Genomic DNA, 13,710 nt, shown 5'->3' with positions numbered 1-13,710 from the left:
TACTGATGTAGAAAAGTGTACGTTAGATAATATTAAATAAAAAAGCAAGATGCAACTACACACACACACACACACACACTATGATGTCATAATATAAATGTATGGTAACATACACATATACCTACACATGGAAAAGGACTGAAAAGAAATACGTCCAAAGTCAACAATAGTTAGCTGGATGGTAATGTCACAGGAAAATAAATGCCTGATATTGAGTTTATCTTATGTATATAATTTCAAAAATATAGATGTTAATTGTAAAGTACATATTACTACCAGGTATTTTATTTCTACAGTATTTTTCTGCTTTGCATATTTTATGTGTATGTTTTTTTGTTTGTTTATAGTAGTAATTTGCCTACCAACTTCTAATGTTCAATAAAAATTTGGTACATGTATATGTTCATTATCTTTTATCTGTCTTTAGTTCATGACATATTGAAAGAACTAGCCATTTGCAAAGTTTAGAGTAAACTTAGGAGCTTCTTTGTTAGCTTGAGATTACATTTGTGGCATGACTATCCTAGCGTCATATAAAAAGAAAATTGACTCTAATCCATTTTCATAGAAAATTTAGGTAATTTCTGGCTTTACGGAAGCATGAACTTCTCTCTGCATTTTTATATAGCAGTTATATTGTGTAATTACATTTGCATGAAGTATAATATTTTACTACTATAATTAGTATTACAGTGATTGCTTTTTAAGGAAAAACATGACCCCTTAATTTTTTATTCTTTTAGAGACTCATTCAACTTTTGGTAATAATTAACAGAGGCCATATCAGTTTCTTCCTGTATAATATAATTTTTGTAGCATCCCAAACTAGCATCATCTAAACATGCACGGGAAAAAAAAAAATAGTTCAACCGGGTGTGTGTTCTTTACTTCAATTAAACTCACACAGTTGGATACCTACTCTTGCCAAAACAGTAATATAATTTATACATTATAGTCCACACAGTAAAACTACACTAAAAGTCATTTAACAATATTTATAACACCATAAAATACAGTGTTAAAATATATGAACTGCAATATGTACCAAAATTGTAAAATTTGTTTCTCATCATCAGTGATTAAAACCAGGATCATTGCTTTAGCCTCAAAACCCACAACCCTGGTGACAGATTAGAATTCAAATCTTAATGATCAATTTACAATTAACAAGATAGAAGTGAAACAAATTAAACCAACCATTATATATAACGAGACCCAATGGACTCCCATTGTTCCTCTTAATTACAAAACGCAAATCACAAATACACAATGGGTACTGTTAGACATCAATCCACAAGCCTAGCAACCCAGAAAGTGACAATGATAGAAAAGAAAAAGAAGCAAAACCACGTAGACCCCATGCTCTATGCTCTATGTTCTATGTCCTATTCTTTTCAGTGGGGCCAAAGTGTTGAGAGGTGAAAACTCAGCACATGCTGGATCCCCAGTCTGCAGCTGGCAGAGGGTCCCTTCTAGCCGGTGCCCAACCTTTCTGAGCTCTTCCCAAAGGCATGTTGTAGATTTCACTGCAAACTGCACTGCAAACATTTTAGTGCTGATTCATCCAAGCGCTTTGGGAGAGGGAACACATCCTTCACTTTAATAGAAAAAAAAAATCACAGTTGCACCAAAGATATTTAAATATCTCCATGTATCAACTTTGAAAACAAGCCTATCACTGTAATAAGCTCTCAGAGTCCTGGGGAATAAAGACAAAGGGAGCTAAAGTTTATGTGAGTTTCATCTAAAATCAGCCAGAATGTCTGCCTGGTGCCAATTAAAAGCAAAAAGGAATCACTGCTCTTGTCTGATGGTCAAAAACAACTACATAAAATGCATGAAATTGGCGGTTCACTTTTAGATTTAAAATGAGATGTGCTATTCACAAAACCTGGGGTTACAGACACCACTCGAGCAGTGTGGAAGGCATACTGTGTAGGAAGTCCTGGCTCGTCACTGTGGAGGGCTTGCAGACAGCAGAAGCAATAAGCACTGCCATAATGCGACTTACGTCTACTTCGGGAAAAACACATATAACATACACACAGGCGGAGGAACCATTTCTAAACACTTTCACAAAGCAGCTTAGTATGTGGAAGGGGTAAAGAGTAGGAGTGTCTGGGAGTGGTTCCCCTGCATTGTCAGCTAACCCAGTGATTCTTCAGGGGCTCTAGTCAAAGGACTAGTTCTATGATTTAAAAAAAAAAAAAAGGCTTATAAATGGCATGGATCCATATATTTAGTATGGGATTTTGAATAACATAAAATTCTCAGACCAAAAAAAAAATGTTTAAATTGTTCGTCAACATGAAATAAATACACTTACTTTCAGGAAAAAGTTTTACTGCGGTACTCTAAGGAAAACCTGGATTAAAATTATCCTATGGTTTAAATAATGATTTTGGAGATGGCACTTTCACAATGACAACAGCTTAGAACAGTCGAAAAACTTCAAGATTTCCTCATCTCAAAGCACAGGGCGGGGACTATTTATCCCAAAAGTTTAGCAGAAGTAAATAGAGGCCTGGCGTGTGGCAATTCATGGGGTCACAAAGAGTCGGACACGACTGAGCGACTGAACTGAACTGAACTGAAATAGAGGCTCACTACTGGAGAGCTTTACAGGGCTTCATAAATTCATAGTTCTATTTTAAAAGAAATACTCGGAGCCCTACAAGTTTTATAGATGTTTTCAAAACAAAGATAGTATCAAAATATGGAGTGTCTTTCATGTAGGAAGCCAGAGTGAGATGAGAAATTAAGAGTAAACAAACAAGAAACCCCCAAACACAACTGATCCTATCTACTAATTTCTTGTGAGACACACAAAACATATATTTTGTAAATTTTAGGGGCCCTAAAACATTGTAATGATAATAAGTTACAACTTATTTAGTTTTTTAATTAGCTTTATTTTAGTTTTATTTATTTGCTAGGTTTTAGTTTGTAATCAACTTATAAAGTTACAGTAGATGCATATTTTAACTCTTCAGATTTACAAGACAAAGTCCAGAGCAGGACCTGAAACACAACCAAATCTACAATTTCCTGATCCTGCATTGCCTTCAGAAAGGTTTTCCATTGTGGTATAGACTTTATGTCTGTCAGCAAATTATGGCACTCAGACCCTGGCAAAGGCAATAATTGCTAGTGAAGGGATATCCTCATGGCCAGTCAAGGCCCTTAAAATGATGCCATCAGTGACAGCAAGAGCACCTACTGTATACTTTTATGCGCCATGCATGATGTTAGGTGCTATGTGTATACCTATATCTTCCTCTCTAAATTTCTAATTCCCACCAAAATCCTGTATCATAGTTTTTAAAAGGGTTTTACAAATGGAGAAGCTGAGGTTTGGAGAAATTAAGCCAGAGACCCAAGGTTATGAAGCTAGGTGGCAAAGCAAGATTCAAACCTTATTCTTTCTGAATTCTGAAGTGTTTTTTTACCGCACACTGCCCATCATCAACAAAGAAATAGTGTGGAACCAGAGTCAGATCATGATACAAAGGGTAACACCATGCTTGTTTGTTTCATTCATTCAATCATTCAATATGTACTGGGTACCAGGTCAGATGGTAAAGAATCCACGTGCAATGCAGGAGACCTGGGTTTGATCCCTGGGCTGGGATTATCCCCTGGAGGAGGACACAGCAACTCAATCCAGTACTCTTGCCTGGAGAATCCCCATGGACAGAGGAGCCTGAGTCAGACACGACTGAGCGACTAAGCACAGCACAGCACCAGCTCTGTATCAGACATAAAGGAATATGTTCAATTTACAAAGTAGTGGTCAGGAGCTAGACTCAGAAGTGAGAGGAGCTGAAGAGAAGAGAGGCTGAGGTTCAAGTTCACTAGACCAGGGTAAACTGATAGACCTAGAGCAGGAAAAAGAAGGCCTTAGCGCACACAGCACAGGTTAACCCAGGCTCACAGTTAACCCTCACGTACGCAAGTATGCTCCACGAAAATTTAAAGATTAATTTTTCCCTCCTAAACTTTCCCATCATAATTACTTTGGTCTGGATTTTCTTTTGTGGTGGATGCAAGATATCATTCTTATGAAACGTCATACGTAGGCTTTGGAACCAGAAATATCTAAGTTAGAATTTTAGTGTGCCTACTTATTAGCTATTTAAATGCTCTGAGTATTGGTTTCCTCATCCATAAAAGAAGATAATTCATGTCTTAAGCTGTTGTGAGAATTAAATAATATAAAGCAAGCATATAGCTTCTCTTTCTCTTTTATATACCTGAATTAGACAACAAGATAATTAATCAGTAATCAATCCCAAAGCAATCTTAAGATAACACAATCTTTTAAGGCCCAATTTTTTCTTAAATTATTAATATGTTTGTATCTATGTGAAGCAAATCAAATATTTCTAGTTAGAATACTTCCTGTTGATATGAGGGTCTCCTCCAGGGCAAAATTATTTGGGTTTCCTTGTCAAATTTCCTGGAAATATTGGGTATTTTGGCACTCTGAGCCTTTTCTCTTCCCAAATAAGATATCTAATTAGTATTCGCTAAGAAGGTGCATGCTCAGAGCACATTCTGGGTGGTTATACGAGTTTCTGCCTTCCTGTGAGCAGAATGAATTGGATTCATAAGTGCTCTGATTTTCCAAAAGATTCAGGGATGGGGATTCCACAAGCTAGGCCAGATTATTGATGCAGGAACCCAAGACAGGGCTCAGAGTGATTAGATACACTCTGATCCTCCTAGAAATTCGTTCTGAATGACATACCTAAGCCAGTAGTTGGTTTGCTGAGCCCTACTGCTCGCTGTTTGATAATATAAATGAGTTTCAAAACAATATAAAAGAGAAGATATACTATTTTCCCATTAGGTTATATTGTAACTGATACTTTAGCTAGTTAAGTGAATGATTTCTTTTGAGTTCAAGTTAAAGCGATTCTGTTCAACATCATTCATTTGCAAGAGGAAACCACAGTTCAAACAGGCCAAATAAATTTGTCCAAGATTGTACAGTTACTGTCAGAGCTAAGATGAGAACTCAGGCTTCTTAGAATTTAGAATAGAAATAATTCATTTATTGTGATAATATGATTGAACAATGTACAGAAGAAATTCACTAAGATCTCAATCAATGGATTTATAAAAGAGCATATACCTATAAAATGAACGATGGCTGTTCTATTAAAATAAAACAATTTTAGGAGAAAAGATGGTTTTGGTTTATTTCAAAGTGTCATCTACTTTAATTTTTATACATACATATTTTATTTATTATCATTTGACTTAAAGATAGCTTTTATGTGTTCATGGAGAACTATAATAGACTAAAACATGTTGACTATATTAAAATAAGACTTTAGAACTGCTTGACCCACCTGTATGTTTTATTAGAATAATTGCCATTTTGACCCTTGCGTTCTAACATTTTATAGTTTTCAATTCTGAACATTAAAAAGGTCAAATAATAGTATGTATACGTAATCATGAAAAAACACTGAGGTGTCTATATGGACAATAAAGAAAATTTTCATAGAAAATGTTTTTTACAGAGAATATGTCAATACCTATCTAATTTTGACATTAGACTATAAAACAGTGGAAATGCTGTCTTTTAGGAAAAAAAATTACAGCATTCACATAAACAGTGCTCTGAAAGTACTGCATAAATAATATTACCCACCTGCTTTTCTGAGAGATTTGTTCCAGTTTTTTGGCTAACAAGCAGCACTCTTCCTTCAACTTTGTCAAAAACGAATTCTGGGAGGTCAGCAATGAATACTGTTCATTTTCTAGAAATAACAATAAACCCTCCTGTAAACATCAGGTGTTTATGGTTGTAGCTCTGCAGTGCAATGCATAGTGGTAAAAGCAATAAGACTGACTACCACATGTTTCCTGTAAGACGCTAGATCACTTTTAGGGTCCTAGATCAAAGGGATGCTCATCTGGCAAGACACTTAATCTTGCGAGACATTTATTTTCCTAATACTTACACACCAGAAACTTTTCTGATCATACCAGCTTTGTGTAAATTTTAACATGCAAATAACTGTCAAATACCTCAAGTGGAGTCATAGATTTTATCTTTGTAATTTTCAGTATACTCTTCTTTTGAAAATTTTATTCTAAACAGAATGTCAAATTTATCACAATCAGATAATTCGAAACTAAAATAATTGAGGAAGTCTTTCTATACTGTAATTCATGCTTTATGTTTCATATTTGCTGATATATTTCACTACCCCCGCCTTGCATATACTTCTCTGTTTATAAAAGAAAAATACATAATTTTCCTTATATTTTCATCAACAGTGTGAGCTTCAGCACAGATCTGAGCAAAGAAACTGAAGAGAGTATGTATTTTTGGACAAAATACGAGGACGTATTCTTATGGTGGCTCAGTTAATACTCTTATCTAGTATTCAGAGATACTGCCGAAGACTCCTTGATCACCAGGATCCTCCTAGTAGTGGGGGCAAACAATAATTTATCCTATAATTTCCTCCTTTTGTTTTTAGTGGAAAAACAACTAGTAAGCCTGGTAAATTTTCATTTCTTCTGGCCAAACACTGTGAGAAGAAAATCTCTACTGAAAGTGATGGGTGAATTATGAAGATCAATATGACATTTGCCTGTCTATTAGCAAATAAATAATTTAATGAATTTTATGTTAGCAATTTTTCACTTATATGTAACACTTTTTTTTTTACCATGTTATCAAATATAGTGTATATTAAATCACATGAAAATTATCTTTAGGTGAAATGTTTAATAGGCCCTTTCTTTCTTCTTCAGTTTTCGATAGTGACTGGCAAAAAAGCATATAGCATACAAAGCAAAATAAATCAAGACACTAAAAATTAAGCAACATTTTTCTGGAAGAGACAGGATCAATTAAACTTTCGTTTTAATAGTACAATCAGCTTGGAGTATGTGGTGTGGAATTATAATGACTGACACTGTCTTGTTTTGACTAACACTGTCTGTGAACACACAACTCAAAAGTGAAAGGAACTACAGAATGCTCCGACTGAACAAATCAAACTGCCTATTTTCAAAGTGCATTTTACTTTCAAATTAAAGGTAAAGAGTTACTGGCCAACTCAGCCTGCAGAATAGCGCCAATGTGATGAAAGATGGCAATTTTTAGCCAAGCTGCCAGCTGTGGTCAATGCCTTGTATTAGTGAATTTTAACAGCAGTTGTGAGAACTTGAAGAATGCAAAGGATTAAACATCACTTTAGACTGGGTTGGGGGAGGTGGGATAATCATACAAATGCTAAAAATGTTCGAAGCTGCAAAGATTAAATAAAGGAACATATCAATTTGGAGCCACTGAATTACATCCAGCTGCGACAGTGAATTAAGAACCGATTAATGGCTAAAGCTTTTCTCCAGTTTGGATGCTGAAGCAAACTCATTAGGCTTTTAGAGTAGCTATAATGTGTGTACTGTGGGAACTGTTCAGTGCTATTCAGGAGACTCTAACTGTAAGCTCAGAGCATTTCCCGCAGAGCTTCTGATGCTATTTTCTTTATATAACATGTGTGCCTGAAAACCCAGCCAAAAACAAGCCCTTTGTTTTTCTACTTTGTTGTGGTCTCTCTCAGCTTTACGTTTCTTGAACACAGGTAAATAAACTCATAATCCAGATGGTGCAACAGATGTGAGAGCAGCACTCTGAAATCAACAGACAGTGGGCAATACTTTCCATTTTCTCTTTTAAACGCTAACTAATATGTAATTCGGAATCTCCGGTGTAGTTAGCATCTGCTCCCTTCGGCCAGCCAAAGGTTACAGGTGTTCCTGATGTCATTTCACAGTAAGGCGTGGGCCTGGCTTGTGAGCAAGTGCCCAGGCTCTAATCTTTCCCTACCACCTACCAGTTTTGTCATGCTGGGCTTCCATTTGCTGTATCTTCTGTGTCAGCTCCTGCTCTCTTTGCTGGGCCTGAAGGGCTTGGGCCTTTGCTTCATTGCTAAAGCTCTGCTGAATGCTATCTTTTTCCAGTCTACAAGGCAGAGAGGAGACAGACAGAAATTTAATCTACAGATGCACTAACCCCCATCATTTCCCCTACAGACCTCAGAGAGCTGATATGGAGTAAACTGTTAGCATAAGCAGACAACAATCTTTCCACAGACTCCCAATTTTCAGGGGAGAGTTCAAAGGCCCTTTTGAGCAATGTTTAATACCTGCCATAAATCCAAATGGACTTACCTTATAAACAACTTTAAAAATCAAAATATCATGACAACTGAATTAATGGTGTTTTATAACTTTAAAACACAAACATTATTTTCTATAACATTCTCATTGTTGCTGGTTGCCAGTTAATCTTTTTTCTCCTGAATGGTCAATATTTCCTAAAGATCCTGAAGTTATAGGATCAATACAGTGTGACTCAATACACCCCAAAACTTAAATTCTTGAAACTAAGCTTTGTGGATCACCTCTGCTTTTCCTCCCAAACTTAATATGGAATCTCAAATATAATGTAGGAGGTTCTATCTAGAGGCAGAAATGCATGCTTTCATTAAATATTTTCACACATTAGGCCATGTAATGTGAATATAAATATGAAAATGAAAAATGTCTCCCAGAACTTCATAATAAAATCCCTTTTGGGTCACACTGAAAGAATTGCAGGATGAGAAGCTTCTGTAGTCAAAGACGAGAGCTCATCCCACTGTGATTGGATATTGACCAGTGGATAGGTCTGTACCAATCACAGTGACTCCTAAAGAGAGAAACTTCCTAAACAGAACCTGAAGAATGCAAAGGACCTCATCTCTGGCACCACTGTGGATACTGACACTGTGTGCAAGCGTACACACACACACACACACAAAACATACACACAACACACATGCTCATGCAAACACACACATTAGGTGGGTTCTTCATACTCTAAATATGGGTAGGTGATATGAAAGTTTCCTTCCATTAACTGGCTTAGTTATTTCTAACTCCTAACCTCCTTGTGGGCATTTCTCATCCATGCTGCTTTAGTTTACTAATTGAGAGATTTACTGTCTCGCCTTTGCCAAACTAAAAATAAACAATCCCATAAACCTATCACTACTAGTCTATGTACCGCTGTGGAACTTCAAATCACTGGCTTCTAATTATAAAGCAACATAAGGAAAGTCTGTATTGAAATCGGTCAATGCATGTGGTAATGTTGTAGTATAAAATTCCGGAATGAAAATACACCCACACCTCACTCAAATGGATCATGGGGGGCCACGCTAAATGTGAAATAAGGTCCCTTCTGGTACTTTTAATAACAACACCCCTTGGACCGGCTCCAAGGTCTTGCCTCATACTCAGTTCCAAACTGGCATATTGCAGCAAGTGGAGTCGGGCTAGGCCACTTTTTGCCTCTCCAGTCATACCACATATTTTTTGGCCATGGAAAACTGCATGTCTCTATGTTTTGCTGGGATATCTCCACACCCCTCTCACCCTTCTCTGCCCTCCACCAACTCCTGTCATCCTTGTCCAATGTATGCTAGCTACTCCTTTAGGACCTGCTCAATATTCCCCTCCTCTTCTCCCCCTTCTAAATTAACTATTCTTTCCCCAAGGTGACATCAGTATGAAAGAAAGTGAAAGTGTTAGTCACTCAGTGTCACATCCAACTCTTTGCGATCCCATGGACTGTAGCCTGCCAGGCTCCTCTGTCCATGGGATTTCCCAGGCAGGAATATAGGAGTGGAATGGCATTTCCTCCTCTAGGGGAGCTTCCTGACCCAGGGATAGAATCCATGTCTCCTACCGTGGCAGGTGAATTCTTGACTATTGAGCCACCTGGGAAGCCCTGTGTACATATGCATCCTACTAAGATAACATTTGTCACAGTTTGGTTGTTGGTTTACTTGTCTGTCTCTTTTTGTCCTATTGTCTATACACACTCTGAGCCCAGTTCAGTATGTGGCATATAGGAAGTGGGCAGTGAACAATTAATGAATGGATGTTCTTACATACTTGCCATAGGGGAAAGAAGGCTGCAGTCTTTAAGTGAAGCTGCAGAATCTGCTCAGGTCTTACATGTTGAGGCAAAAACTTTCCAAACATGTTAAAAGAGAGAGAGAGAGAAGAGTACAGAAGAGGATGTCTAATGGTGTTGCCAGCTGGAGATGCTGCTGCTCAAAGAGTCAGCTTAAAAAGGGCACCTTGGATTCTTTCATTGAGCAACCATCCCCAAGACAGAGACTTAGGATTCTGAAACTCCCAATACTGGGTGACCAAAAAATGCAGTGTTCAAAACCAATACCCACTGGAGAGCAAAACGGGTAGTAAAAAAAGTTATTAATTATTATATTAATTAGTAATTAATAATAAATTATACTAAGGCAGTCATAACTGGGACTGCCATTTGTAGACTGGGGCTTATGGTTCACTTACACAAAGGAGTTGTCAATCTCACCAGTCATTTTCAGAATGAGGAGTTACCTGATTATTGATCTCCTAGAGAAAAGAATCACTGTCTTATTGTAGTTCTCCTCATAGAACAATTTAAAAGGATGCTCTACCAACAGTTTGTTACACATCAACTTTTGTTTCTTGACTCCGTCTCCAACTTTTACTCTTTTTAAGAAATTACACATTTTACTTTCAATTACATTAAAAAAATGGCATATTCCTGCTTTCTTACCTTCTTTGCATACTCCTTTCCATGTTGCCCCCTTTCCCTGCAGGTTTTTTCTTTTCTTTTTTTTAAATACAACTTTAAAATGTTAGAAATGCGAAGGAATCTCAAAGTTGTTTAATCAAACCCTTTCACATTATAGTTGGGGAAAAGAAGAGGGCCATAAAGTGTTAGAAATCTGCTCAAAGGTTACTATAAATTCTATAAAGGCCGAGGTGGGATTTGATATATTTTGATTTACGTAATGCAATAGTGGGTTGAAAGAATTATTAGAAGTTAGCTGGGCATTCAAGGACGTGATCAGAGAAGAATCCAAAACAATTCATTTAATATTTAACATAACTCTATTATGTGAAAGACATTCTGCTAGGCACAGGTCAAATGATGATAGGTAAATATGGCATAGTCCTTACACTAATAGGAAATTCAAATGGCCAGAATAAAAGGGGAAATACACCATAAAAAAGGTACTAGGGAATAAAACTATCAAAGCATTGAAAGAGGTCAATCCCAGCTGGGTGTGAGAGCCTCATGAAAGATAGCTAGGCCAGTCCTCCCCTACTGGTTTTCATTCAGTCCTCACTCAAAATACTGATAATCTCATTTAACCAAACTTAATAGTTAGACATATTTTACAAATTGGAATAAAAGCAATGGCAGTAGAGCAGAATTTCTTAGTTATTATTAAAATAATGCTGAAAGATTTATTCATAATAACTAAAACCTAGAAATAACCTAAATGTCCAGGAACTTCTTAATAGATAAACTGTGATATAGCTTTACAATGGAATACTAGGAGTGGTAGTAATAAAATAGTAATAAAAGGTTACATATAACACCTGGGTGAATCTCAAAGACAGTATGCTCAAAGAGGCACAAAAGGCATATTTTATGATTTCATTTACATGAAATTCCAGCAAATTAATCTATAGTGTGACTGATGAGTGTTTCAAGGACCTGGAGGTAGGGGATGGGCATAAGGGAATTGTGGGGGTTGACAGAAATGTTCTCTATCATGGTTATGATGGTTCCATAACTGTGCACATTTGTCAAAACACATTTAATTGCAAACTTCAAATTGGTGATTTTTATTATATTTAAATTTACCTCAATAGAGCTGACTTTAAAAAGGAGCAAATGTACTAGAATTGGAACATCCACATTTTTCTGCAAATTATCCACATCACCTGTGACAGCACATGCCTGTGCGGGTCATGTCGATGCTTACTTGATAAGAATTGAGTTATTAATAAAAGGAGGGAGCGGTACTCTGGAGTCTCAAATATGACTAAGTATACACAGAGGTTTAGGCACTCCCTTTTTACAGTTATAATTCTGGTCGATTATATCTTCTCAAAATGTCATGTGCTATCCCATTAAAAAAAATGGATTGAATAAAATGGAATTGAAGAACTAATGTTATGTTTCTAATCCACAGCTTTTCCATATTGTTTATTTTAAATGTTGCTATTTTTAAAAAATCCATGTTACAAAGATGATTTATTAGATAGATTTTAAAAAAAATTTCACTAGTTGCATTAAAGGACTAAATGCTTCTGATGATCCTACAGTTCACCGGTGAGTGTGGGTCAGAAATCATGAAAGCCTTAGGAATAACCTGAGGAGAAGGTGGCAGTGGTTTGGGGCCCCAGTCCTGTCTGCCATGTTTATACTCATCTTTCTATGAGTGACTGGAATTCTAGTATCAGACATATAACCCTTTTTGGTTAAAAGGTGTTTTTCCCTTTTAGAGTAAAACATAGCTTCGTAACAGTAGCATATTTGTATAATAAAATGTATGAGACTATTTACTTACAACATGCTTACTAGATGAGAGCCATGATGGACTTATAGACAGAAGTAGCAGGGAGAAGGCAATGGCACCCCACTCCAGTACTCTTGCCTGGAAAATCCCATGGACGGAGGAGCCTGGTGGGCTGCAGTCCATGGGGTCGCTAAGAGTCGGACACGATTGAGCGACTTCACTTTCTCTTTTCACTTTCATGCATTGGAGAAGGAACTGGCAACCCACTCCAGTGTTCTTGCCTGGAGAATCCCAGGGACGGGGGAGCCTGGTGGGCTGCCGTCTATGGGGTCGCACAGAGTGAGACACAACTGAAGCGATTTAGCAGCAGCAGCAGCAGCAGCAGCAGCAGGGAGCTAAGATACATGATGTCCTTTTGTCCCGATAATGGTGATATCATCTTTGATCACTTGGTTGATGTTATTGGTGTCCTGGAAAATGTTAACTGATTCGGGGTGGGGACATCCCTCATTTGCAGTGCTTACCAATTTTCTGTGTAAACACTTCTACCGGGGCCTCTTTTAATAATATGATATTATCTTATTCTTGTGCACTTGTTGGCTTTCTATTCCATAAGATGTTCCAGGTTCATCTTGTACTGTCCTTTACCAGTCTTGGAATCAGCATTCGCTCAAGGAGCTCTTGTGCCTTTTAGTGGAGAATCCAAGATGTGTCACTAGGTGGTGATCATTGCTACTGACAAGTCTTGGCTTCTAGGTCACCTTAGTAGACGGAGCCAGTATATGAATATGAAAGTACATATAAATGTATAGATATGAATATTTGTCTATGGGCCTTTATATGAATATAAACATAACACATTCAAATTGATGTCTCTAATTCCAATCCAGTAACATAGACAGAACCTAGTTTTCCCTCTTTCTCTAAGTGTAACATTCTTCTCAATAGCGAGAAACTTGGAATCCATTATCTTCAACATATTCATTTCCTTGAACTTTGTATACACAGAAAGTGCTTTCAAAGCTGCGAATCTACTATGGAAAGCAAATCTATGAGTAACTAAAATTAAATATTTCCTTATAGTTTTGCTTTATCTAAAAAATTGAACAATAGCTGATTTATGATATTGTGTTAGTTTCAGGGGTACAGCTAAGTGATTCAGGTTCTTTTCCATTATAAGTCACTACAACATATTGAATATAGTTTCCTGTGTGATACAGTAAATCTTTGTTTTTTATTTATTTTATATACAGTGGTATCTACCTATTAATGTTTCTTTCTTTTTTTTTTTTTTAAAAAAGCATACACA

General features: G+C 36.8%; 1 protein-coding gene across 18 annotated transcripts in view; it reads right to left on the bottom strand.

Moving 5' to 3' along the window:
- SDCCAG8 (SHH signaling and ciliogenesis regulator SDCCAG8) overlaps window positions 1-13,710 on the bottom strand; it is a 243,518-nt gene that overhangs the window by 71,349 nt on the left and 158,459 nt on the right. For 17 of the 18 annotated variants that reach the window (XM_044943060.2, XM_025287254.3, XM_044943061.2 and 14 more), the window contains exons 14-15: window positions 7,866-7,993; window positions 5,663-5,771 (exon numbers count right to left, since the gene is read on the bottom strand). The exons of the other annotated variant lie outside the window; for it this stretch is intronic. In XM_044943060.2, the coding sequence (XP_044798995.2) occupies window positions 5,663-5,771; window positions 7,866-7,993 (237 nt within the window). The remainder of the gene's footprint in view (window positions 1-5,662; window positions 5,772-7,865; window positions 7,994-13,710) is intronic. 18 annotated transcript variants of the gene reach the window in all.

The sequence above is a fragment of the Bubalus bubalis genome, chromosome 5 (assembly GCF_019923935.1).
Source record: "Bubalus bubalis isolate 160015118507 breed Murrah chromosome 5, NDDB_SH_1, whole genome shotgun sequence".
NCBI lineage: Eukaryota > Metazoa > Chordata > Mammalia > Artiodactyla > Bovidae > Bubalus > Bubalus bubalis.
This window is presented reverse-complemented; position numbering and strand designations above follow the sequence as displayed.